General features: G+C 47.7%; 1 protein-coding gene and 1 long non-coding RNA gene across 2 annotated transcripts in view; one reads left to right on the top strand and one right to left on the bottom strand.

Annotated features, from left to right (window-relative positions):
- Positions 1 to 27,454, bottom strand: part of LOC127393526 (uncharacterized) — a 156,646-nt gene that overhangs the window by 21,148 nt on the left and 108,044 nt on the right. The window lies entirely within an intron of this gene.
- On the top strand, positions 2,212 to 27,233 carry TRIM29 (tripartite motif containing 29). Its single transcript, XM_051638657.1, has 10 exons — positions 2,212 to 2,585; positions 2,661 to 3,066; positions 10,820 to 10,915; positions 12,128 to 12,361; positions 12,714 to 12,912; positions 13,396 to 13,398; positions 17,325 to 17,408; positions 19,453 to 19,543; positions 21,934 to 22,009; positions 24,889 to 27,233. Exons 1-10 carry the CDS (start codon positions 2,212 to 2,214, stop codon positions 24,949 to 24,951), a joined length of 1,626 nt encoding a protein of 541 aa, XP_051494617.1. The 3' UTR covers positions 24,952 to 27,233.

The raw sequence follows: 27,454 nt of genomic DNA on the forward strand, positions 1-27,454 counted from the left end.
TAGTCCCGAGTCTGCCTGGAATAACTGCATTAACCTCATTCACTCTGGATTTGCACCAGCAAAACCAAGATGAAGAAATCCAACCCTCAATCTTTCGTTTGCCTTACTCCAAAATCACACACAAACATCTTAACAAAGTGTCAGAAAACCAAGAGGAACCAAGGCCACCTTTTTCCAAGTTAGACCTCCTCATAGAGAGGTTTTCTTTTGTTTCTTAAGTATTGGAAAAGCTCTGCTGAGTCTTTTCTGTACAGGTGAGAAGAGGCTCCTCCATCCTTCAGTATTTTTAGTTACCTGCAGATCTATAGGGCTGCTGATGGAAAGATCAGCTCAGCCCAGGAAGCCAGAGGGGGGAAGAAATACGTATCTGTCAGCCAACCTTTTCCCTCCATGAAATTGGCTTTAAAAAAAACCAGCATTGCCCTTTCTTATGCCAGAGAGTGACTTCTGACTCATGAAAGGTTATATTCCTAGTAATAAAAAACTGTCCATTAGAAATGCCAGCAAAAGGCTCAGCCTTTCCCAACAACTAGTCTTAAAAAATACCCTAAAAGTGCATAATTTCTCACATCTAGAGATCCATCATGACTAAATGGCAGTAAGAAGGGCTGGGTCTATGAGCCAGGGGATCTTCAATGCATTTCAGTGGAAGGGAAAGAAAAAAGTCTCTTTCCTTTTCAATCGTTGTGCACAGACAAAGCCCTTAGAAACTGTCAGACAGACACTTCCTGGCTCTCTCATTCTCATATCAGATCAAAACTTTATGCTGCTCCTGGTTTGGGCTGCACCTCCTCTTTCCTCCACACCTAAAAAAGAGCTGCAAAAGGCAGACCTGGATTTTTCTTCCCCTACTTGCTTCCAACAGGGCTTTTGTGAGAGTTTTCTAATGAGAAATTGTTACAGGCTGAAAATCAAATTTTCCAGCAACACCATCATTGCATTCTGTGAAAATTAAATTAAGCACAAATCTCAGGCATCATTCCTTTACACCCTGGACATTAATCTCAGAGCAATCCTGCTGAAATTCAGAATATAATCTATGTTAAATTGCTATGATATGAGTAGAAGTTCAACCTCCTTCTTTAGAGGTTGATGGGATTCACCAGTGCCTTTTGTTTTTTTCTTCTGGAATCTTCTGTGACTCCAACAAGTGGAAGATTTCCCAGCTAGTGGAAACAGATCCATTTTTTAAACCCTTAAGCTCTTTTTTCTTCCAAGAAATATTTTGGCCATCAGTAAAACCACTGTTAAAATATTTCCTCTTCCAGGTATGTTACAAATAAGTCTCTCGGTTCAGTGGACATTTATGGGAAGGGCTACCTAAGGGACACCTGAACCCTCCTTTTCAGTGAGAACATGCAGGGATACAGGCCATGGAGGTTTTATCCTGCTGGTGACACCCGTGGAGATGGCATGGCCTGTGGAAAAACCAGGGCTAGCCAATTTTTCCTGCAGGTCGGCTGTGTTGTTCTGATGTATGGTTGGGCCATTTCCAGGTCCAGGTGGATGGACCTTGCACAAGCCCAACATCAAAATCAAAATCAAGATAATCAAGCCTCTTAAACCCAGTATTATCCATCCGTTTCCCCTCCCTGTCCTCCTGAATCCAGTAAGCCCTGAGGGGAACCCAGCTGAAGAATGTTGTATTCCAGGCGTTCATTTTAATTACAACCCTAATTATTTTTGTGCATGTGGATGACCCAGTTAACAAACCCATCTTCAACATCTCATGGTCTCTCCTACCCTGTGAGGAGGTATAACCTCAGCTCCTGGCAACAATGAGCCCAAGTATTTTTGAAACAAGCAGTCAAACTGGTTGCTACATCTTAATGGGGTTCTTTTTTAAAACAAAACAAAACAAAAAAGCACAACAGTTTTCTGGATATAAACAGCCCTTCCTCCCAAACCTGGTTAGACAAGAATGTTCCTGGGTGTGGACTGCCTTGTATAATTAACTGCACAGCTGTAGCTTCTGATCCCTCCTAACGTCTGGTTCTTTCTTGCTCCCTGCGTCCACCCAGCAGGATCCAGGCGTTCTCCTCCTCCTCGCAGGAGCTCCAGGTGCGTCACTTGGGCAGAAACTTTGCTGCATTCCAGAGTCATTCCTCGCTGAGACAACGACAGGGCAGACGTACCAGCTTTGGAGAGGGTTGAGAGACAGGAGCTGGAGGGAAAGACCCAGCAGTGAAGCCACTTTGCCCTCTTCAGACAATGGAAACAGCGAGTGCAGCAAGGACAAATGGTACCACTGGGAAGCCAGAGGATGTGAAGAGTCCATCTGCCCCAAAAAAGGAAGAAGAAGCGAAGAAGACCACAAGCCCAGGTGGTGGTGAGAAGGAACCTAACAAGGGCACTGGTAGTGCTGCTTTGGAAACAGGGCAAATCAAGAGCTCCCTCTTCTCTGGGAGTGACTGGAAGAGGCCCATCATTCAGTTTGTGGAGTCGTCCGATGAGAAGAGATCCTACTTCAGCATGGATTCGGCAGATTCAAAGAAGATGCAGTATGGCAGTGGACAGATAGGAGACATGAGGAGACCACCCCTCTCCTTTGCAGAGAAAGGTGATCTCAGGAAGTCCCTCTTCTCCTTGGATTCCAAAAAGAGCTTCCTGCCGAGTGAAGGGGAAGGGAGGAAGTCATTGTTCTCAGGGGGGCAGATGGGGGACCTGAAGAAAACTTCCCTCCCTCTGGTGGAGACGGGGGATCTGAGAAGATCCACCTTCAATAAGCCTGACAGAGCAGCTGGGTCACGGCCCAGGGTGAAGCTTGAGGATGTTCTGTGTGACTCCTGCATTGATAACAAGCAAAAGGCTGTCAAGTCCTGCCTGGTGTGTCAGGCTTCCTTCTGTGAGCTGCACCTCAAGCCCCACCTGGAAGGAGCAGCTTTCCGGGACCACCAGCTCCTGGACCCCATCAGGGACTTTGAAGCAAGAAAATGCCCTGTGCATGGAAAGACCATGGAGCTGTTCTGTCAGACAGACCAGATGTGCATCTGCTACCTCTGCATGTTCCAGGAGCACAAGAACCACAGCACAGTGACAGTGGAGATCGAGAAAGCAGGAAAAGAGGTAATGCTCTTTTTATTGCATGTTCCCAGACTTTCCAGTGGACCTCAACAGCAACACCACAGCTGGTGCTCTCCAGCCTTACAGTCTCTCCTGAATTATGGGCAGTGTAATTCTGGGATGCAGGGGTGGTGAAGGGAAAAGAGCTTAGTGGAGATGTGGTACTGCCTGGGTTCTGCTGCAAGGGGGTTGTCCTTCTCCTAATGCTGGTTACAGCAGGATAAGCACTGGTGGTGTGTAGCAGACTGGACTTGGGGGGGAGGAAGGTTGTGGTTTTCACCCTCGGTTGCGCCAGGGACTTTCAGCAGGAGGTGAATCAGAGCCCCACATGCTAAGCTTTCAAAAAAAGGTCTCAAGTTTTGACAGTGTTTGCACAGTGCTACCCAGAGCCAGAAAGGTGGGGCATTGCTCTCGCTCAGGACCTCCAGCATCCAGGTAGTCAGATCATTGGCTGCTCAAGTTACCAGTGGCTGCCAGGTTACTACTGGAAACTGCCATCTCAGCTGCTTAGAGTGAGATGATGGGTTTTGGGTTTTCTTTTCTGCTAGGGATACAATAGTGTCCAGCCACACCTGTGGGAAGAGGCTTTCGAAGCTTAGATGAAGAAAAAAAAAAATCCCAGTGCAAACACAAACCACTATTATTTCCTCTGAAGAGTTGCTACAATAGGTTTAGAGGATGGACACCTAAGGAGATGAGGCTGGTATGTGGAAAAGTGCTCGCTCTAATGAAAAGTCTTCCACCTTTGTTTGCTTAAAGCCTCATGCTGTTTGTTTTCTGGGTGGATGAGCCATTACCCCACCAGCTCTGGGAAAGATCAGGGTCTCAGCATGTTCAGTGCTGCACATCCCCACAGCAGGAGCATGTCCTGGCCTGGAGACCTCCTGGTCTAAGCAGACAGGACAGAAAGGATCACAGAAAGGAGAACCATGCATGGTAATTAAGGAAAAACAATTAGAGTCACACAGACAGCAGTGGCAGAAGCTGAAAGGGCACTAAGAGCTGCTAAATCCCAGTCTTAGGCACAGCCCAAACCAGAGCTCTGATGTGGGGAACAGGCAAATACAAGTGTTGGAAATTCTTGAGTTATCCTTAACTTGGAAGAACAGTTCAGCTCTTTCTAAGGTGTTAAGAAGATGTATCTCATAAGGCTCAAAGAGCATCTTATCTGGAGTTTGTCTTCTGGTAAAAATTTTCAGTCTTTTGATGCAATGTTGTCTCCAACTTCCAGCCTTGCTGAAACCAGACAGGGTTTCTTCCATGTCTCAGTCAGTCATACTTAAAGAGATTCCTGCAGGGCTTGCTAGCCTGCTGTTTGTTCCATAATTACCTGTTCTTGTGTCCTTGATGTCAGCTTTGAGCACAGCACATGCCTCACTCTCACCAAGCTGTGTCTGCCAGGTTGTCCAATTCCTCTCAGACATTTCCACTGCAAAGAGGTAAACCCTTGCTCCCTGAGTAACCAAAGCTGTCCACAACCTTTTCCCTATGGTTGGATAGACCTAGAACACCTTGCTTTTAAAGAGGCAGACTTTATCTATGAGTTAAATGATGTTTGATTTCCTTCTCAGTGTCCTTGTATTACTCTTCTCAGCTCCATGCTTTAGTTCCTGCTTAGTGCTGTTTCTGCTGCTGCTAAGCCTGAAGGATTTAGGGGTTTATCAACATGAATCATCCACATGTGCAGTTTTCTCCTGACAGCAAGTTTGGATCGTGTTGTAACTTGAATGAATACTCACTCAGACAAAAACAATTAACAGGACTGCTGTTGCTTACAAATGTTTATTCCTAACCCTGGTTTATTCACCATTGGTGGAGCCTTAGCAAGAGCCACAAAGAGGAATGAACTTTTCTAAGTCCCTTGTGTGCACCACCTATTCTTTTCAAGTCTTGCAAATCAGCTGAGCTGGAAATACGACCACAAATTCCAAGAGAGGCAAAGTGTGGCTGGTGCTGCTGGCCCTGGTGGAAAGGATAAGCAAAAAACCCCAGCCCTGCTCTGTTTTCACAGCTTGGCATCCAAGCAGCTCCAGGGTAGCTTTGCTGTTTCCAAATTTGCCAACCATGCCACTAGAGTGGTGATCAGAATACAGCTGTATCCAGACAGACCCCTTCCCACAGTGTTGGTTGTCAAGAAAGGTTTATCTGCAAGGTTTTCCCAGTCCCTGGCTATACTGGGACTGCAAACCTGGAGAGGATTCCAGCAGACCTGGGGGAGTTTCTATGCTGTGATGCACTTAAGCCTGTCAATCAGTCTAGATGCTCACCAATTTAGTGGCACAACTGTTACATAATAAGGTGTAATATGATTGGTCTAGCCCTCCTATTCCTTTTGTATTGCAGAATTAATGCAGGTTACAGCCTCTTTAATGAATTCACCTTTGCTACAGGCCTGCAGGACAGAGAGGTGCTGAACTTCAGTGCTGGGAAACAAAGGGAGAGCTTCAAATCTTTCTGTAGAATTAGGTAATTCTGCTTGCTCCACAATGCAGACAGAGGCAGATCAGCTTGAGAGCAGAGGAATGCAAAGAAGCCAGTGTACAGACACCTACTAGTTAGAGCATGTAGGCAAGCAGTGGAAAGCCTGGTATGTCCCAGTCTGGGGGACAGAGGGAGAACACAGCAGCATCTAACACTTCTCAGGAGCATGGGGTGAGTGTGCTGCTCTCAGCTGGGGTGAGAGCTGAGCAGACAAGAGGGAAAGGAACAGGGCTTCAGACAGAGACAAGTTACCATCTTTTCTGAGTTTCCATCCAGTGCTATTTGCATATTTTACCCAGCGAACCCTTAATGTCTTCCCCAGATCAACTCTGCATTAGTTTCCTGCTACAGATTTAAAGGAAAAGTAACAACCCCACCAAAATCAGTACAAGAAACAACCAAGGACAAGCCTGTGAGGCTGGGCAATAACCACCCACAGCACACACCAGCACAGCCCTCCTGCCAGCCTGATTCCTTAGAACTACAGCCCCTCTTTCAGACAGAATCCTTAATTTTGGAAGGGGATCCTTCATCCAAAACCTGTTTTACAGGCCTATTCTTAAAATGAGACAGCCTCACACATGCCTGCCAGTCACAGAGCTGTAAATAACCTGGCATAACTATCCAGCCCCAGCCTTAGTACTCAGCATGTCAGGTCAGTTCTGGTGAAAGGCACTTTAATTTATTTTTTTTTCTTTAATTCTTTCCCTTTAAAGAAAAGTTCACATCGTGCAGCAGGTTTAAAGAGGCAGCAGAGAGCTGCTGTGCAGAAATGGGAGCTGGGTGTTCCTCATTTCAACAAAGCAACTTTTAAAAGGGGAGACTTCACAGCAGCTGAACTGGGCTTTGAAGTCAACAGTCCACAGAGATGGATCCAGAGGGATTTCCATCCGTGTCCTCTCTGTATTGCTTTCCCTGGCTGAATACAGAGCAAACAAGAGTGTATCAGTGTGTCAATAGAAGGATTTCTGGCCTTTCCCACTGGTGCTTGGTTTGGGCACAATGTGGCTCTGAGACCTTATCTACACTAGTTGTGGTTGCTCTGTGGACACCAGCTTAAAATAGCTGCTCTTTCCACAGAGAGGCTGCAGTTCCCTGCAGGACATTCTTCCTAGCTGGAAGGCTGTGGAAGCTGACCTGCTGCAGATTGTGATTTAAACTAGGTTTGTTTGTTTGCCTGCATTGTGCATTAATGTCTCTGCAGGGGGGGCAGAACCCAAGGAAAATCCCCCGCTTTGCAGGTAAGGAATTATCATAGAATCATGGAATGGTTTGGGTTGGAAGGGACCTGAAAGATCATCTAGATCCAACCCCCTGCATGGGCAGGGACACCTCCCAGCAGCCCAGGCTGCTCCAAGCCCCATCCAACCTGCCCTTCAACACTGCCAGGGATGGGGCAGCCACAGCTTCCCTGGGCAGCCTGGGCCAGGCTCTCACCAGCCTCCCAGTGAAGGATTCTCTTCAAACTGTGCAAAAAGCAGAGAGCATTATCCAGCCTCAGCTCATGCAGTGACAAGTGGCATTTCTGCAGGATGCTGCTGGCAGAGTCTCCAGAGATTGTAGCCCACTGACACCCACCTCTGCTTAACAAGCTTAGCTAGAAAAACATCATGGCAAAACCAGCAGAAAGAATGTCTCAAACAATTTGCTGAGTTCTCAGCCCTCTCATTTCCAAGACAGGCCCTGCACTGGGACAACAACTTGAAACACTTCTTCTCTAGCTTCATTATTGCATTTGGCTGTTGCTCTCAGGTAATTAGCACAGCTCTTCCAGGCTGGTGACACAGGGGTGTTCCCCGATTCAAGGACTGGGTTCCCAGAGCATTAAGACATGATGATGCTTGTATTGCTGCCTTGCAAAAATGAGTTGCATCATGATGCAAGACTCATAATCTCCCATCTCTAGGTCCTTCACAGCAGAAGGGCTGGGTTCACTTGTGGATGTTTAGGTGTACACTCTGAACTTTCACTTGTGCCTCTTGACTGTCCTAATTAAGTTAGACTTTAGATCTTCTCTTAGCTCCAAGACACTCAGTGCCAGCATTTCTCAACCAGCTATAGTCAAACTGAATAGTTTAAACTATTAAACTGAATAGTTTCAACTTTAAACTGAATAGTTTAAACCTGTATTTCCTGGATCATCTTCACTCTTCCTGTTATTTTTGCACTGGAGGGACTCCCTCCACAATGTGTGGAGCTGCTGTGTTAACTTTCACTAAAACCTTCTGATCCCCACAGATTTGTTCTGGGAGGTCCATCACATAAAGGGAACAGGGTTTGTTGACTCTGGAAAATCTGAGAAAGCTAGGAGAGAAATTTCTTCATAGGGAATGAAGCTGAGAAGTTGACTGTCCCTAGTACCTGTGACCATCCTGCTGTGAATGTAGCACAGGCTACATCTGGACAGCTAAAGCATCTCCCAGCCAGCCCCAGGCCTCAAAAACATCATGAAATCATCTCTGCTGAACCTCCTATATTGTGGTCCAACTCCAGAGAGCCTCCACCTTTGTGTGCCCGTCACCAGTTCTTGTACTATTCCATAGTCTTCCTGGACCTCTTTTAAACATTTTTTTCTATGGTAAGACTAGTTTTGGTGTTTATACTATAATGCAATGAAACTTCCCTTCACCTCCCTTGCCTTTGCTGGTCTCTGCACCAGGGTTTCCTCCTGCCCTGGGTCTGGGTGTTCTAACCCAAGCCAACCTGATGACTGTGGGGGGACATTTGCATTCAGGCTATTGGAACCATCTCTGTAATTTCCATTTGCAAATCATGATTCTCACTCTAAATAGTAGTGTGGGTCTGCTCTTAAACAGTTGTTACATCCCATCCCAGAGGCACCCAAACTACCTTTCTGGGTGAAGGTATAACTGCAACAAGCTGCTAAGAGTTAGCTATCACTTGAGAGCAAGTTATAGTTTGCAAAATTGCTTTGTGACCCATCTTGATTAAAAAGTACTAAAAAAATTATAATATTGCCACGACCAACCAGCAATCACCTGAATTTTTTTCATGCTACCTTTCTTTTCCAGTCCCTGGTGTTTGAGAGTGTCTAATGGCTGTGAAAGGTCTGTTCTTCCCAAAAAAATCCCTCCAATCCCTCTCTGTATGATTCCACTCACATTCCTGTCATAAGAATGTAGTGATACTTAGAGATGAAGAGGGAAACCAGACCTCCCATTGCTCAGGAGATGTGCTTTTCACTTTGCTAACAATTCCTGCCATCTGTAGCTCTGTGGCTCCAAGGAACAACTTGCATGGCAGTGTAATTTCTCAGAGTGGTTACTGCAGTGGGATGGATATCTGGATCCAAATTCCTTTCATCTCCTTGCTATGCAAAGATGGTTGCACACCTTTGTGTCTTGATGCAGAGGACACCTCACAGTGCACATGAGAAAGGACAAAAGGGATATATTCCTCCAAGCCACTGCCATGAACATGTGAAAAATATGGGATCCAGCTCAGGCTTGTGCTCTCTTAATCAGTAGTAGAGCTAATTTCCTCATTTTGATACCCACACGGTTCCTGATGATCCTGTACCACAAACACCTTCCATGTCTGCTCTGAACCCCTGTAGGATGAGCTCATGACTACGTGCAGTTGACTTCTGAAGGCTGTCAGGGTATATGAATAATATTTAGAGGTCCAGGGCTCTCCTAACTCTCAACAAGGACTATGACATTGTGAGGCTGCAGCTCTTCTGGCACTGAGATACCTGTAGGTGCGTTTGCCTTTTCTGTTCCCCCTTCTGTTTTATGAGGCAATAAAACAGCTATCAACTAGTTTTCCCTCTACAGACAGAGATTTTCTAAATTGGAACAGCTAGAACCAATGGGTCTCAGAGGCAGGTGTGTTTGAACCAGGCTCAAGAGGATGCTCAGTCACTACAGTGACTGGCACCAAGACAAGAGCCCCGATTTCCTTGGTCTGAGCTGCCTGAACATTTGTTGCCTGCTCTTCATCCTGTGATGCTGATTTTCTGCTCCTGGAACAGAGAATTGAAAGTTTCTCAACCCCCACCCCAAGGGCAACTAGGATAACAGGAGAAGACCCAGGTTGTCACATCCTGTTATGTTCTTGGACGGGTGGCAAAACAGTGGGAACTGCACCTTGTGTTTGAACAGCAGGGAGACCTCACTGTGGGAATGGATTTACCCATCCCTCATCTTCCCTACCTCTAACTCTTGGCCTCAACCTGAGTGCTCTGGGGTAACACCACCATCTGCCAAAGGATCCCACACGAGCAGCAGGTTCTCAGAACTCCTCTAACATGACACAGCTGGGCTGTGGAGTGCAGGTGATTTCTGCCAACTGCGTAGTTCCTAAACAGCTCTGGGCACGAGTGTCCAGATTGCCTGTAGTTATAATTGTGTTGTGACCAACCTGTATGCACATGAAACACAGAAAGATCTTGACATGAGTAAACAAAGGCTTTGTCATGATCTGTTGGGCAGGGACGTGGTGAATATGAAGGATGGAGGGAGGGGTTGCCTAGAGTTAACGGCGCAGGGCATTACGAACCAGCCAGGTCCTGGGCTGCTGCAGGGACAGGGCAGGCCACCGACCAGCATGTGACACCAGTGCACCCCTGCCCAGCCCTCCCCAGGCTCCAGGGCTGGGAACCACCTTCCATGCAATTGTCTGGTCTGAGCTTCTCTGGGAAGCCAGCGCAAAACGAAATGCAAATGAATCCCAGTGAAGTTGCTGATCTAAGTCAAGCATGGTTGACTACACCTCCTCCCTCCTCCCCTTGGTGGTTTTTTTTTATTTTTTCCAAGCATTCCCCAGCTTCATCATAACATGAAAGCTCTCAATTCAGAGCAAATTAATCCACAATCCTGTCTAAACAGAATTCCTGCCGGAGGCACCGTCCTCTTGTTGCAACACTCGTCCAGCGTCATTCCTTAATTATATGAAAACTGTTCTTGCTGCAGAGACACACCCTGGGATGGGCCCTTCACTGCATACACAGCTGAATTTTGAAACAGGCCTCTTCCCCCTCCAGCTAATGACTCTAATGTGATTAAAAGCAGCCCCATGATGGCAGGCTGGTAAGTGGGTGCTTCTGCTGCCGTCTTTGCTGAGTGAGCTGAATCTCTTGACCCAAGCCAGAAGTTCTGGGCTCTTGCCCAGTGTCAGCACATGATCCCCATTTCAAGCCATGCCAGGAACCTGTACCTCCCAGCTAGTACTGTTCAGGGCCAAATGCACCAGTGTGCCCCTTTGAAGTAGGCCACCCTCAGCCCCAGTTCATGAGATTCCCCTCTTCTTACAGGCTGAGCTTTCACTGCAGAAAGAGCAACTGCAGCTGAAGATCATTGAGGTAGAAGATGAAATGGATAAGTGGCAGAAGGAGAGGGACCGTATCAAGGTGCGTATGGGATCTTCTTTTATATTGTACTTGTCACTTTCCTTTCTCTTCCCTCTCTTTTCCTCAGTTCCTCAGACACATCCAGCTCTTACTCACTCCATTCCTTACCCAGTGCCTATCCCGTCACTCTTCAAAACTCACCCATGCCAAATCTTGGAAACAACAACTCCTCCTGGAGTCCTCTTGCAACATCCCTTGCAGGAGATCACCAAAAGGCAGCACAGCCTTGTTACCAAACCATCCAAGCCACCTCCCTGCTTTGGATCCTTCTGATTCCTCAGTTCCCAGTAGGCAGGCTGAGTTGGAAAACAAAGGTGTGCTGCTTTTTTTATTTCTTGCTAGACCACACACAAAAATCCACTCCAGAAGGGCTCCGAGCTGCCCAAACAGGGATAAGGCAAAAAGAAACAGATGCAGGTAACCAAAAATCCACTTTGTTTATAATGAAACAGCTTGTTTCCTTACTGACATGGGGCTCCTTTCAAATGCTTTCACCACACAGAGGGTTGGAACATAGTAATGATGTGATGTTATTTTTCATTTATACCCTAACTGAACAGGGCAGTGAAAACACTATTTGGAGACACCCCAGGACATTTGCATAATATTAATAGCCAAAGCCATTCTTCTCCCTTTCATGTGGTACATACACATTGGCTTGCCTGCTCTGCTTTTTGTCTGCTTCATTATGACTATTATTACTATTACTATTATGATGATGATGATTGGAAATCTGACCTAGAAATTTCAACTCTTAATATAGTTAGATCCACAGCCCTTCTGAGGAGTATTTCAGAAGGACCTACAGGTCAGGTTTGCAAATAGTGTTTCAGCACCTTTCAGCCTTTGAAATGGTGGGAATTTGGCCCTTATATTCTTGAGGAGCCAGAACCATGATTTAGAAGGTTAAACAGCATTTTTAAATATCACCTCAGAGTGCAGTTCCTGAGTTGAAGGAAAAGATGTGCTCTTATAATCCAGGAAGACAGCCTGTAGACTGCACACACCCCCCATGATTGCAGGAACAAGTATTCCTTCTCTTGGCACAACTTTTCTAGTGCCAAGACTTGTATCCCTAGAGTCTCCATAGTCCCAGTATAAATGCTGGGAATGCCTGGAATTATCCCCCTCTGTATCCCATGGAAAAGTTTAATGTTTGGTTTCTCCTGCATCTTTCCTGCTGCCTCCTCTCCTTGCCCCTCCCCTCCCCAGAACTACACCACCAATGAGAAGGCCACCGTGGACCAGCATTTCAAAGAGCTGATCCGTGACCTGGAGAGGCAGAGGGATGAAGTGAAGGCTGCACTGGACCAGAGGGAAAAGATTGCATCAGAGAATGTGAAAGAAATTGTGGATGAGCTGGAAGAGAGGGCAAAGCTTCTGCGGGAGGACAAGGAGAACAGGGAGCAGATCCACCAGATCAGTGATTCCGTGCTCTTCCTGCAGGTAACTGAGATCTCATTCTCCTTTCCTTCCTTTTTTTTTTTTTTTTCCATGAGAACAGGATTTGTCCCAAAGACAAATCCCACGTTGATGGGGTTAATCTTCTCCAGTTCAATGCACATGTATGGCAAGAACCAACCCTGATGTTTGAAGCTGTCTCTGCTCTGGTAGGTGACCTTAGGCTTTGCCAACACCCATTTTATTGGCTACAGCTCATGGGCAGAACATTTCTCTGCCCCCTCTATCTTCACTGTTCTCCACTTCACACTATTTGGAGCCTGACATTAGCCAGTTCCCTAGGATCTAGGCCCTGTCTCAAGCTCCTCAGTAACCTCTCCTCCTTTCTTCCTGACAGGAGTTTGGGGCTTTGATGAGGAATTACGTCCCCCCTCCATCTCTGCCAACGTACAGTGTGCTGCTTGAAGGGGAGAGCATGAGCCCATCCATGGGACTCCTCAGAGATGACCTCCTAAACGTCTGCATGAGGCACGTGGAGAAGATCTGCAAGGCTGATTTGGGACGCAACTTCATAGAGAGGAACCACATGGAGAATGGTAGAGTACCTGGGGTCTCCCTCTTCCCTCCCCTGGGCAAAGCCAGAGTCAGAGGAGATGGCGTGTGACGGGTGTGCTGTCACAGAGGAGAAAGTAAGAAAGGACCTTAGCAAAGTGGGAGAAACACTACCTGTAACTGAAGCTCCTATCTTACCAGAGCTACGTGGGGGCAGCTGAACTGCCAGGGATTTAAAGTATCTCATGTACAGAGGACCCAGGGGTCCAAAGCAGCCCAGCTTCTCTGGGTGTTTCCACGTTATGGCTTGACAGTGTTCAAGGGCAGGTTGGATGGGGCTCTGAGCAACTTGATCCACTGGGAGGTATCCCTGCCCATGCAGGGGGGCTGGATCTAGATGGTCTTTAAGGTCCCTTCCAACACAAACCATTCTATGATTCTGTGAATCAGTTCAGCCGCGTCCCATGTGGGACGTCAAAGCAACACTTCTCCTGGGGGTGGAGAACAGTGACCCTCCCCTCCTGCAGGAGGTCAGCAGGGCCACTCTGCTTGTGCCAGGCTCCAACAAGCCTCTGCAAGCTTAGCATGGCATTTTCTACGTGGAAGGCTGCACAGGTCTAATAAGGCAAGTCAGTGGCTCAGGAGGTAAATGAGAAGGCAGGGGCAGAAATGTGGAGGCAGCCACCCTAGGATGGCAATTTTGAAATGCTGTCATCACCTGTTTGTACAGCTCAGTTAGCACACTTGTTGCTCTGGTGTGACATTCCACTTCACAACAGCCCATTTCAGCCACTGGCTGGGACATGGAACACCCTGCAAGCACCTGTCACTGAACAGTCAGTGACACGTTTGCCAAGCAAAAACATCTCCAGTTTGGAGTTCAGATTAAGCTATGACTTGAACCAGCATAACTCTCTCAGATCCTGCTTCTCTGCATGTTCCACCAGGAGGAGGTTTGTAGCCCATCTGCCCTGAGTCTGGGTGTTCAAGGGACATGTGAGTTCCCCCAACTTCAGGGATGTTTAAGGATGGGTGATCTTTCTTATGTGGAAGGGGAGGTGATGGCCAGAGCCACAGCACTGCAAAGCAGCTTCTAAGTTTTAGAACCCACTTTCTGTGTTTTCCAATTACTTCTGCAGAAAGGACTTGTCTTGCATCAAGCTCACACACAGGATTAGGACAGGGCACTAGAATGGGGCTCCACAACTGAGGTTCACTTCCCAGCTCTCCCACAAACTGCCTTTGTAACCTTGGGCAAGTTACTTCATCCCATGGGATGACCTCTTGCACTAGGAGTAACAGAGACTGGAATGAATCCTTATCTCACCAAGCTGCTCTAAGGATATAATCTATTAATAACTGGGGAACCTCAGACACCAGCACAATCAGGGTCAAGAAGCTGGATAGGTAACATGAGGATAAATTGCACCCTGCTGGAATAATCTCAAGTCCAGTTCAGGCAACACAAGCAGCTGAGGAACTCTGCTGTACATCTGGAAGTTCACTGATATTTCACTCAAATTCAGAGCACTCAATAGACATTCCTCCCATATTAATAAGTCACCTTTTTTTCCTGGGCAAGAGCCACGCAAATCACTCCAAGTTCCTCCCACAAGAGCCAGACCCACATTACAAGCTGATATGATAAAGGAAGAGGGGGAAAAAACAGGCAAAAAAAAGACCCCATCAAACCCTGGTCCTTCTAAAAGCAGCATAAAAGCACTTTGCATTCAAGTGACCATGACTCTGGAAGTTACCTTCCATCTGCTCAGCTGTTTGTTAGGGTTTTTTCCAATCCTGAAGCAAATATGTTTGGCTTGGCCATTTGTAAAACCCAACAAGAATATGCAAAGGTTCAGTTCTAGTAGCTCTGGATAAAGACTGACTACTTCTTGATCACTGGATCACTTGTAATTAGGGTCCCCTCCGTGGTGCTGATGCCAGAAGCCCTCCCTGGTACTTGAAACCCGTGGGATTCAAGTGACAAACCATTTCTGAGCAGGGCAGCAATTAAGTAGTGCCAGAAACCTGGGCACTTTCAGAAACTTGACCAGGGATTTAATGGGCACAGCTTGGAGTCTGCTTGATGAGAACAGCAGTGCTACCCACTCCGTTGGGAAATGCCATTTAAGGTGAGTTGCAGAAACCTCAGTGCTCTCCGTTTTTCAAACCACAGTTACACTTGAAAGAGGACACCACTCTGCATCTAGTGACTTCAAGGAAATAACTCCACAATTACTTAATGGCTTTAATTAACTCGGACTCCCCCTGAGTCATTGCAACAAATTCATTTGCAACCAGCTTGATCTTCTAGGCTAAAAAACTTCCCAGGAAGAAATATTGTGTTAATGGAATGAAACCTGCTTAATAGCAGACTCCAAAGGGAATCCACTTTCTTTTAGTTGTCATAACAGGTACCTACTTAGTAGTGTGGCAAGGTGGCAAATAATCATAGAGCATCCAGGGAGTTTAAATAACACAGAAATAAACTGGAGGAATAACATTAAAAGTCTCTGCAGTGACTCAAGAGTCAAAGAATTGCCCTTTATGTATTTGTAAACATGGATGAGGTCGCCCCTCAGTCTCCTCTTCTCCAAACTAAAGAGACCCAGCTCCCTCAGCCTTTCCTCATCAGGGAGATGTTCCACTCCCTTCATCATCTTGGTAGCTCTGCCCTGGACTCTCTCAAGCAGTTCCCTGTCCTTCTGGAACTGAGGGGCCCAGAACTGGACACAATATTCCAGATGTGGCCTCAACAAGGCAGAAGGGGAGGAGAACCTCCCTTGACCTACTAACCACCCTCTTTCTAACCCACCCCAGGATGCCATTGGCCTTCTTGGCCACCAGGGCACATTGCTGGTCACGGTCATCCTCCTGCCCACCAGGACCCCCAGGTCCCTCTCTCCTACCCTGCTCTCCAGCAGCTCAGCCCCCAACCTGTCCTGGTCCATGGGGTTGTTCTTCACCAGATGCAAGACTCTACACTTGCCCTTGATGAATTTCATCAAGTTTCTCCCCACCCAACTCTCCAGCCTGTCCAGGTCTCCCTGAATGGCAGCACAGCCTTCTGGTGTGTCAGCCACTCCTCCCAGTCTGGTGTCATCAGCAAACTTGCTGAGGGCACACTCTGTTCCCTCCTCCAGGTCCTTGATGAAAATATTGAACAGCACCTGTCCCAGTACTGACCCGTGAGGGACTCCACTGGTCACAGATCTCCAACTAGATTCTGTCCCATTGACCACAACTCTCTGACTTCTTCCTTTCAACCAGTTCATGACCCACCTCACTACCTGATCATCAAGGCCACACTTCCTCAGTTTAGCTGCGAGGATGCTGTGGGAGACAGTGTCAAATGCTTGACTGAAATCAAGATAAACCACATCTACCTCCCTACCATCATCTACCCACCTAGTTACTTCCTCATAGAAGGTTATAAGGTTGTTCAAACATGACTTTCCCTTGGTATGGGGAATGGTTCCTAGAATGGAATTATTTCAACATGGGAACCAAATTTGCAGAGAACAGCAGGTTTCTAGAACACTTGAGGCTTTGAAAGAAAGGATTTTTATGAGCAACTGTATTAATAGAGCATCATTTCCTATGGATCAGTGTTGGAAAACCAAAACCAGGCTGCATAATAGCTGGCAAGAGGGCAGGTGCCATCCCATTTACCCACAGCCTGAACCAAACACCCTTGCCCAAGAGCTGTTTGCAACTCAGGTTTAGCATCTCTCCATAAAAATGGACCCAACACACTGAGCCCTCCCCACATGGACTTTGTGGAGCTTTGTAATACCTGCAGTTCAAGATCTGCTGGTTGGAAGCCAGCTCTGTGCACAAAAGAAGCCAAACCCAAACCACTGCTTTTGAAGTGGGATACATTTTGAGCCACACAGGAGTATTTTGGTAGGAAAATGCCTCAACCTTTGAGTCTCCCTATGGCTTTTCAGGAGATAGTGGATCTACTGAATGGCCAAATGCTTCAGCTGTGCGACACCTCCAGGGGGACCTTCTCTTTTATCCCAGAGTGAACCTCTGGGCAGCTACAGCAATGTTTTACATCCCAGCCAGAGAGTGATGTTGTACCAGAGAAAGGTTTGGGTTGGAAGGGACCTTTAAGATCATCTAGATCCAACCCCCTGCATGGGCAGGGACACCTCCCACCAGCCCAGGTTGCTCCAAGCCCCATCCAACCTGCCCTTCAACACTGCCAGGGATGGGGCAGCCACAGCTTCCCTGGGCAACCTGGGCCAGGCTCTCACCACCCTCAAGGGAAGAATTGCCTCTTCATGTTTCATCCCCACAAAAATGGAGGAAATTGTTTTCAAAGAGCAGAACCATCTCTCCTGCAGCACTTGAGGATGAAATCCCAGTATTGTCCCCTTTTTCCTCCTCCTGTCCCCTTCATGGCCACTAAACTGCCTCCTCCAGCTCACACCCTGCTCTGCTCCTCCAGGTGACCACAGGTACATGATGAACAACTACGAGTGGAACCAGCCTGACAACTTGAAGAGATTTTCCATGTTCCTGTCTCCCAAAGGTATGGCACCCTAATGGGGGTCAGTTTTCCTCCAAACACAGCACAGGGAAAGAACTTCACCAGTGGTTTGTCCCAGAATTTTCTTTCCCTCATATTTCCTGCTGTCCCCTGGACAAGATCTGTCCCTCTACATTTGCTTATGCTGGGTCTTCTCTTCCAGCCTACAAAGCTTTGGGAAATGTTTGTCTTTTCGTCTCAAACAAGCCAGAAGAAGGTTCTCAACTCCATGGAGGACAGCTGGAGTGACTGAACTCTTTCAAGAGTGTAGTTAGTGAATACAGGGGAGTTTTAACATGAGTTACTGGGTTGAGCTAAGTGGTTTTCTCCACTGGAAGCTTACCACACTGTGTGATCAAGTGGGAAAGCTACACTGGGCTTGCTTTGCATTAGGATTTGACTTTCACCAGAAAACACACTTCTTCCCTACAGGAAAAGGACAGAAAGAGTGAGGAACCTGTCCTGGAAAAGCAGAAGTCTGAGGTTTCTTTCTGAGCTCTGACATTGACAACAAGAGCCCTGGTGATTTGCTTGTGTCTCAGTTGTTATAGAAACATAGAACATTGTTACATGCATATTTGGAGTGAGTGTTTTGAACACCCTCAGTTGTCAAAGGGCAGTTGTCTATTTCTAAAATTAGTGTCAGGAGCTCCAGGGTGAAAAGTAGAGGGTGCTAAAAGCCTGAAAGGAGGGCAACGCCTGTAGGGACAACAGAGCAGAAAGGGCAGCACAAAAGAAGCTGCCAAATTCCCCCTGGTCCTTAGAGAGGGAGGCCCTGCCTGGCTCTGCCAGGTGTTTCCAGCTGTTGCCCTGCAAAGCCAGATGATGGGCAGGGTGAGGGATGTGCCAGCAGGGGCACAGCCCAGAAGGAATATTTAAAGTGCCACGTTGCCTGGTTTCATGAGGACAACCCAGATCCCAGATGTCTGGGTTTCCACTGTTTCTCCTTTGTTATCAACCCCCACCCTGGCAGCCCTGCCTGGCACCGTGGAGGTGCCATTTGGAGCAGTGACCAGGGGCAGAACATTCTGCTGGGACATTCCCAGTTCAGCTTCAGCAAGCCTTTAGCAGGATTGTTTCCTGCAGGCCCCCCGAGTTAGGGGGGGTCAAGCTCCTCAGCAGAGGCTGCAGAGGGGCATTCTGCCAGTGGGGGGTTTGTTCTGCACAGAACCTGTCTCCACTTACTGCCTGGTTGGATGGTTGGAGCTGCTGTCCTGCCCCAGCTGCTCCAGGGCTCCACTGGCCCTGTGCTGTCAGGCATCCACACATGTTCTCCTGAGCAGAGCTGCTGATACTGGGGAGATACCAGTCTCCAACACTGCCTGAAAGGTAGAGGAGCAATCTGTTCAACTGCTCGACACTCCTTTCTATCCTCTTCCACTGAGCTTTCTTCTCCTGATGTTGCAAACTGTCTGGCCAAAGCCAGGAGGAGGTTGGGAAGATCATCTTGTGCCTTTGGGAAGTAGAAGGGACTCAGCACATAGAGAGGGAGAGAGAACTGCTGAAGTAGGAACCCTAAAGCAGTCCACAGGATGGCAGCATAACAGCTCCAAGTATTCGTCTCTTTCCCACTCTTTTGGGAAGCCAATGTCTCGCAAAAGGGGTAAAACAGCACTAGCCTGCATCCCAGCATGGTGTCCTAGTGAAACCCTGCAGGACGTGCCTGTCACAGCTGCTGAGACAAGGTGTGCTTGAGCAGGAAATGCTCCTCTGCTCCTGCCTCTGGAGCTCTAAACCCAACCCTCTGCCTGCAGGTCTCTGTGCAGAACAGTCATGTTGAGCAGGCAAAGCCGAGCTGGCAATTTAAGGCAGCTCAAGACAGTTCTGTGGCAGTAAAAAGTGCTTTGTTCTCTAAAGGAGGAGTCTTCACCATTCCCTAGAACCCAGAGAATAAAGACCAGGCTCTCCTCTGTTCCCTGGACCCAGATTTCTGGTTTGGGGCTGCTTCCAAATTGGTGGGGACTGCACCAGAGAGCAATGCCAGGCACAGGCCTTGGAGCCAGCTCATCAGGAGCCAACTGCTGAACTGGATGCTCTTGTTTTACAGCCAATTTCAACCCACGATCATGGGAATTTTCCTCCTTCCAAGCGACTGAGGAAACACTTGGTACGGGTAATTCTGACTTCAGTTTGAAAGGATCTAACCCCCCGTGCCACAGCTTTCTAGCTGGCTAACCAACCTGTTCTGCTTCCCATCTTGGCTGTCCTGTCACCTGCCAATCACTGTCTCACAGAACCAGCTCTTAGCTGGGTCATCAGCACTGCCTGCATCCACCCAAGGTGGCCTCCAGGTGCTGTGTACATAGGAAGGAAAGGCATCCCTGATCCTCACTGTTCAGACAGTGAAAGAAGATAGAAACTGTAGGTGCCAATTTGTAAAAACCCCACCTTACCAACCAGCTGCAGTCCCCATCATGCAGAGCAATCTGGAAGTTGTGGCAGAACCAGGAGCGGACCCCAAATACCTTCAGCCAGTCTCGGAATCCCAAGGCTGCTCTTCTCCATCACACAAACACCTTTTTTTTGCTCAGCTCACAGGTTCTCAAAGAGGGAGCCTGCCTGATGTTCACTGTCTGCACAGCCTCCAGCACAACGGGGTGCTCTGAGCTAGAATCAGCAGCAGCAAATCATGCCTTTTCTTCCCAGATCCTCACCTTTCCTTTTTCTTGCCTGTATTTTCTTCCTCTGCTTTGTACATGCTCAGAGGGTCCTGCCTTTCATTCAGGGGCAGCCCACAAACACCCAGGGCCACCTTAACCTGGGGGAGCCCTCCTGACTCACAGCCACCACACCCGAGTCATTCCTGCTTTCCATGCCACAGGCAGGACTGTCTCCCTCTCATCATCTCTGCTCTCAGATCCATCCTGGCAGCCAGGGCCTGACCCCAAGGAGGCCAGGAAGGGAAGCCTTGCTTTAATTTCGATGGGCTTGCACTAAAGAAGCCTCAACTGCTCGGAGGCAAGGGAGCTGTGGCAGGTATAAAGCTTTTTGCCTCGTTACTGCAGTCTCTGGAGATGCAGTTTACTTGTGAGAAGCTGCTGCTCTTCAGTCACAGCTGCACTCTGGGCCTCTCAAGGGAAAGGCTCTTCCTTGCCTGCCTGGAGCACTGGGATCACTTCTCCCTCACACCCTGTGTACACTGGGACCCCTCAACCGACCCCCCCCCCACCTGCCTTTTCTAAGAGAAAAGGGACACGTCTATTGATTCCCATTTCCCCCCCCCACCCCAAGGCTGGTTGAAGGCAGTTTTACAGAGTGTGTTTTGAAATGCTTCCCCACTGGAGCCTGCAGCACCACGGAATAACACCACCTCTTCTGTCTTCCAGTGGGCAATGGTACTAAGCTGCCTTTTCAGTTCTCCTCGGTGGGACAGACTCCTCCTGGTGACTTCAGCAAACAGTCTGATGGGAGCCTCTTCACCAAGACCGGTACTAGGCATTGAGTTTTTCCCCTTCCTTCTGCCCCTTTTTTAGGTGATAAGACATTTAATCCTCCTCTTATTCCTCCAGAGAAGGCCTGGAGCAGTGCTACACCTGGGCCCATGTCTCCTACCCTGACATTCTTTCCTGCACACACACACACACGTTTCCATGAGGAACTTTGCTGAACAAGGACAACTGGAGTTTATTAAGAAGTTCTACCTAGTGAATAGTTGAAGGGGCTTTAAATTTTGTTTCTAACAGGTAGACGTGAGAATTTGGGATCATTTTAGAGGTGTAGGGAGCAGGGAAAGATGGAAAATTATGGTAGAAAATTATGTTCATGGCCATTCAACCCCTCTAGCTTCAGCAGCATTTTAAAATGGTTATTGCCCTGAAAGAATAATAGCCACTGAGCACAACCTTAAAAAATACGTATGCCCTAGCTGCCTGTCCTCCTCCTTCTGACCCAGAATCCCCCCATTCACTGTCTCATAATCCTCTTCTCACTACCCACTAGCTCAAGGGCACCAGAGGTGGAATCCAAGAGCATCAGCACCTGCCAAGCAGAGCCAGGTCTAATTAATTTGTGAATGGGAGATGGTGAGGACTGCCTGGTGGCACTGAAAGGGGTTGTGAGCTGGGAGTGTTATTGTTGAATCAGAACTGAGCTGGTGTGGTAGAAGGGAGGTTAGGGCTTATCACACTGCCAGCAGTGCTGTCATTAATTTCTGACATGGAAACCCAGCCCTGGGCTCTTTGCACTAATTAAACAGCCCGTAGGGTTCTTTGCAAGAGTCAGAATGTTTAGTTCGGGACCTGGCCTTAAAGTTTAATTGGACTGATTGCATTCCACCTCTCTGCATTCCTCAGACATTTTAATTAGCCAGCCCTTCTTTACTCCCTTTTCCTAACTGATTGGGTGGTGGACTAGGCATCTGTCTGATGGCTGCTGTGTCCCACCCCAGAGATGGCTGCATTGCAATGTGAAGTAGTGCAATACTAATTACGTGGCACTTCCAGTCCTGCTACTCATCCTGAGGCTGCAAGGGGAGATGGGGATGGTGGCAGGGACTGGTCTATAACAGGCTGTTTTATGTTGTCACAGCTTATCCTTCAATAGTGAGACATCAGTCTACAAAGGTGACGCCACAGACATGGAAATCCTCTAAGCAGTCTGTTTTGGTAAGAAACATACCCTTGGTGTGAAAGCATGTGCACAGCTTCAGCAAGGGCACTACCTGTTCTAGGGATACCTGAGACTTCAGTGACAAGGGCTTGGGGCTTTTGGAGATGGGAAAGCAAAAGCTTCAAGCCACCAGCTTCTTATTATTTTCTCTGTGGTTAACTGCATCCACAGACACAGAGTTAACACAGCACAGCTCTGGGCTGCAGGAGGGATCAGTACTTCAAAATGTCATTTTGGAAAGCTGTTGCCCCCGTCTAAAATTTGATCCCAGCTTCTAGAAGCTGTAGAAATACTCCAGCACACGTGCTATCTGTAGGACTTTTTCCTCCCCAAAGGGGTATCAGACACTTCTAGCAGTCTGTGACATGGCTAAGAAGCAGATTGTGTAAATGCCAGCAAAAACAACTGTAGAAAAGTATCTTGTTAATTACGTCCCATAGTGGCCAGATTCAAAGATGAAGGGTGAGACTACAGTCATAAACCACTAGAACATCTGTAAGTCCCTCATCCTGCCCAAGTGTATTGCAAGGGACAGAGGACAGTGATATTTTAGGGCTTGTAACCTTAAATACACAAGGTTAACAAACAGCTGATGCACAATCACAGAAACACCAAGTTCATCTATTTTTCTAGACATCCATTCACACTGTGCTGCTCTAAGGTTGTACATGACCTGAATGAAGATGGTCAAGTCTTTGAAAAAGATGACATCTTTTTTTTTGAATTCTGATTACACATTTGTGAAAGTTTATTTACTCTTCCCTGAAAATAAGGCTTGTAAGAAGCAAGAGGGTCAAGAATCAAGGGCATTCCCACACTGAAGGAAGAAAACAGAGACACAACAGCTAGAAGGACTGCAGATATATGTCTCTGCTCAAGTTTCAAGGCCCCACCAGGAGCTGAATGCCACCTTGGTAGCCTGTATCACTCAGAAAATCCAGCTTTGAGCCTCTGAATGTGCTGCAGCAAAACCTCCTAGGAACAGCAAAGTTTTGTAATATCTTCTGTCTTGTGTTTGATCACTGCCTTTCTAAAAGATGGTAGAATCATGGAATGGTTTGGGTTGGAAGGGACCTGAAAGATCATTTAGATCCACCCCCCTGCATGGGCAGGGACACCTCCTACCAGCCCAGGCTGCTCCAAGCCCCATCCAACCTGCCCTTCAACACTGCCAGGGATGGGGCAGCCACAGCTTCCCTGGGCAACCTGTTTTTGTGTGCTCAGATGGAGACTCTTCCCAGTGATTTTAGACACCAACCTGTCCTCCCTACAGGTGGTATTATACTGGGGATGCCTGGTCAGAAAAGGGAAGACTCTGTCAGCACTGGTGGATACCAATAGGAGCTTTTTAGCATTAAACACCCCTCTGCAGGACAGGCAGTGCTCCATGAACACAGTGCTTTCCTTAATCCCCACAGAGAAATCCTGGGTAACTTCCCCCACCTGAAGTCACCAGGCTTTTCCAGCCTCCCTTTCTCTCTCACACATACACTTGTAGTGGCTATTTTATTTTTATAGCCTATCCTCACCAGATAGCTCTGAACCTAACAATTGAGTTGATAAATATAAGCATTTAAAGAGTCCCAAAATAGAAATACATGCTCTGGACTGCAGCAGCTCTGCGGGAGCTTTTATGGGCTATTGGGCCAATAATCTACCTTTTAAAATAGTCTTAAACGTGTATTTAAGTAATACACATTCTAAAAACACTGTACATATGATTTTCCACAAAGAACTATACTGTTTAAGCAGGAATGGCTTTTTAAACCACAGGGAGTTCTTCATAAATGAAGCCCCCCCCCTCTTCCAGCTCTTAATTATATTGGAAATTAGAGCCATAAAATGGAAAGAACATCAACAAAAGGGAACATTGAGCAGGAGGTTTTGGGAGCTGACACTGAGCAGGCACGATGGGTTTGCCTTGCCCTTGCTTCCAGCCTCCTGCTGTGTGCCACACAAAAATGGACCAGCACCTTCCAGATCTGGGCAGGGAAATCAAACCCCAGCCAGGTCAAGATGTTACAAACCCACAGCTGTTCCTGGTGGTCACTGCTTTGTTTATGCAAGCACATTCTTACCCAGCCTAAAGGTCTGGCCCTGAGCAGTGCAACCAGCTCTCACAGTCAAGAATTGGCTTCTGCCTTTTGCAGTCATCCCAAGCCAACCCTTGAGCTGCAGGAGACGAGTTTGCCACGTGCTGCTGATTTGTAATGGTGCAGAGAAAGATGAAATTCCAGGGGTGGATCCTGATGAGAAGAGCTACAATTATGGACAGCAGCAAACAGGCAGGGAAATGGCAATTCCTTCAGGCTCTGCCCCTGTCTCTCCACTTATGCTGGGGTTTACACAAACGTTGTTCATTTGTGGAGGCACAAATGAACAAAACACCACTGAGGGAGAATTTCCATGCACCAGAGTTTTGGTTTGCCGGGCAGAGAGCACAAAGAAACACCAGGAGACTTAGTTGCTCCCTCACATAACTGTGCGTGGCTTCAAGTGTGAAAACTCCCAGGAGTTCTCAGGTTAGAGAGCAATTAAAAGACACTGACAAAAGCATAAAAATAAAGGTGACATTCCTCTTCTCCCAGAAGCCTCTCATCACACTGTGAGTCATAGTCTGAGATCTTAGATGATGCACAGACTCATTTGGCACAAGAATGAAGTCCATGCAAAACCGAAGTGTGGATCAAAAGGCAGCAGCGTTTGCATCTGATCAGTGACATGAAGTGGAGCTGCTCTGCAAGAGCAGAGACTGAAGGTGTTAAGAGAGGAGCATGTTGAGATGTGCATGGTTGGGCTGCCTAGCAGGGTGAAGAGTAGGTGGTCAGGAAAGGAAGGTAGGTCAAACTCACATGCCCCAAATTCTCCATTGCAGTCCCATTACCGCCCCTTTTACGTCAACAAAGGCAATGGAGCCACTTCCAACGAGGCACCTTGATTCCTGAAGATGTAGGGAAGAGCTGCAGCACTTGGAGTGAAGACTCAGCTGCGGATTTTCATGGATGTACCTGCTACTATATTAACCTCACTGCTCTAATCTCTGCCAGGGAGAGGGAAGGTGCAGAAGGGAATAGCCTTTCCTAGAGGAAACAAGGACTTTTTCCAAATCACCTAATCACCTTGAAAGCTCTGCAGGCCTTAACAACGTAACCCCACCCTCTGCTGTCACCTCCTCAGCCCCTCTCTGTCCCTTTGCCTCTGCAGAGCGAGCTGCTCTGCTTCTCCTGGGAAGCATGCATGCTTGGGTAGCACCCCCTGACTCTGCTCTACCACTTGTCCCCTTGTCCTCAGTGTGTTTATATGACGATAACTGTTAAGTCCTGGTGAAGGTCCCAACCTGGGGAGACCCAAAGGTCTTCCTGGAATGGGGACACCCCAGCCAGTGGGAGCAGTGACAGGCTAAAGCTCTTCCCATGCCTCTCTACCCTGTCACCTGGCCTTGCCTCTGGGCACACAGAGCTCCCACTGGGATCAACTCCAGCACTGCCACCTTCCTTGGTCCCTTCAGACTCCCCCCAGCCCATGCCACTGCTGGCACCCTTCATCAGCTCAGCTCTGCTCCTGCTGGCCTTCAAAAAGCCAGCCAAGAGAAGCCATTCAGAGCTCCTGCAGCCCTAGGCCAGCTCCTGGTGGAGGGCAGAGAGGCTTTCTATCCCATTAAAGTACCCCTCCAGCACCTTTTCAAATTAAGAAATCAAAAGAAAATCCATCCTACTAATACAAGATTGATTAGATGCCATAGGTGTTGGGTGCTTTTTTTGTATTCTGTTGTGCTTTTTTAATTCCCCCAAACCAAAATTGATTTATATATTGCAGTTCAGGGTGTTTTTTTTTTTTTCCTGCCATGAGAATTAGTTTCATAACATTTTCCCTTGGGATCATATTTTTATTTGTCCCCTGGGTGGGTGAATCACATCAGCCCTCCACCTGCAAACCAGCCAGGGCTGGTTAAGCTTTCCATGATCTCACTGAGATTATTTTCCTTCCCTTTGGACAATGCTGAGAGGTTGGGTCCATACTTTGCAAAATCCTTCCCAGGCCAGTCAGTAGGAGCAGATGGCCAACAGTAGAATCAGAGCTCCCCAACAGTGAGAAGCAGCTGCAGAACAGACAACCAAGACCCAACAGCTACTTTTCATGGTTTGCTCTGGTCCAGCAGTTATTGAAACAGCTTCTCCCCACCTTTCCTCCCTGCAAATGCTTCCAACACTTTGCTGAGAGAGGTCACACCTCTTGCTCCCTGAAAATTACTTTCTTGCTAATCCCCCTGCAAAGATACTCGCTGCTTTTTCATCCAACACCTCAGACAAAACTTCTGAGGCTGAAAGTTGGTTGCTCCAGAATACTTGAAATGGCTTTTTTTTTATTATTATTTTTTCCTTAAATGACCAGAAAGGAACAGGATAGCATGGGAAGGAAGGATGTGAAGAAAGAGAAACTGGGGTAGAGTTGCTAGGAAATACACTGAAGGGTTTGAGTACGTGTGTGAAAGGATAAAATAAGTGCCCTCCAAATCTCCTTGTTTGTTTCACTCCTGAGCAGGTGTCAGAAATCACTTGGGTCCCTTATCTTCTAGTAAAAGCTTTCACCACCTCCTTCCTAGTCTCCAAAAATGTAGCCACAGTTCCTTCTCCTCCCCCAAAACTAAGATATTACGAGCCCCCCATTCCTTCCTGCCCTAAAGAAGACCTGCTGTGGGGTCAGCTGGGCTCTGCACAGAACTCACCAGCCAAAGAACACAGTGTCCCATTGCTCCAGAACTGAATGTCCCCTTCCTCCAGAACCAAGTGTCCCCCTTCCTCCAGAACTGAATGTCCCCCTCCTCCAGAACCAAGTGTCCCCCTTCCTCCAGAACTGAATGTCCCCCTCCTCCAGAACCAAGTGTCCCCCTTCCTCCAGCTGACTCTGTGTCCCCCCACCTCTGCAGGCCCCCCAGCCTCTTTGCTCCCGTTCCTCTCCTTGCTTCAAGGGCCTCCCTCACACCTTGCACACACAACAGGAGCTGCTCCCCATTTCCTCCCCTCCCAGCCCTTTATCCCTCCAGAGAAGTGTGGGAGGGGGCTCAGCTCCAGCCCCCCCCTTGCACCTTTGCCCTCCCGGGAACTTGCAGTGCAGCTTCCAGGTGTATTGTGCATGAACTGGTTTTATCATGTTTGTCTTGAGCAGCAAAGCAAGAGGAATTCCACCTCCTCAGACAGGACACGGCTGCGCTGATGTAAATGAGGCCCCTCACCTGTGCAACACATACTGCAGAAATAAAGGAGAAAGCTCCATGTCTGACAAAAAGAAACCAACCTGGGGACGTGGTCTCTCTCTGTCTTTGGTGTTTGTGTGCTTGTAAAGAGCCCCAGTGAAGTTAGGTCTCTTCAAAATACTCTTGAGATAAGCAAGAGGTTTGGAGAACCCACGTTCTGAGCTCCTAGAGCTTTCTTTTCACTGCT

This window comes from Apus apus, chromosome 22 (assembly GCF_020740795.1).
Source record: "Apus apus isolate bApuApu2 chromosome 22, bApuApu2.pri.cur, whole genome shotgun sequence".
Classification (NCBI taxonomy): domain Eukaryota; kingdom Metazoa; phylum Chordata; class Aves; order Apodiformes; family Apodidae; genus Apus; species Apus apus.

Coding starts and splice junctions, on each gene's coding strand:
- TRIM29 (XM_051638657.1), top strand. CDS start 2,212: ATGGAAACAGCGAGTGCAGCAAGGACAAATGGTACCACTGGGAAGCCA. Junction 2,586..2,660: donor CTCAGGAAGTCCCTCTTCTC/CTTGGATTCCAA, acceptor GGGGCAGATGGG/GGACCTGAAGAAAACTTCCC. Junction 22,010..24,888: donor CCTCTAAGCAGTCTGTTTTG/GTAAGAAACATA, acceptor TCTCCATTGCAG/TCCCATTACCGCCCCTTTTA.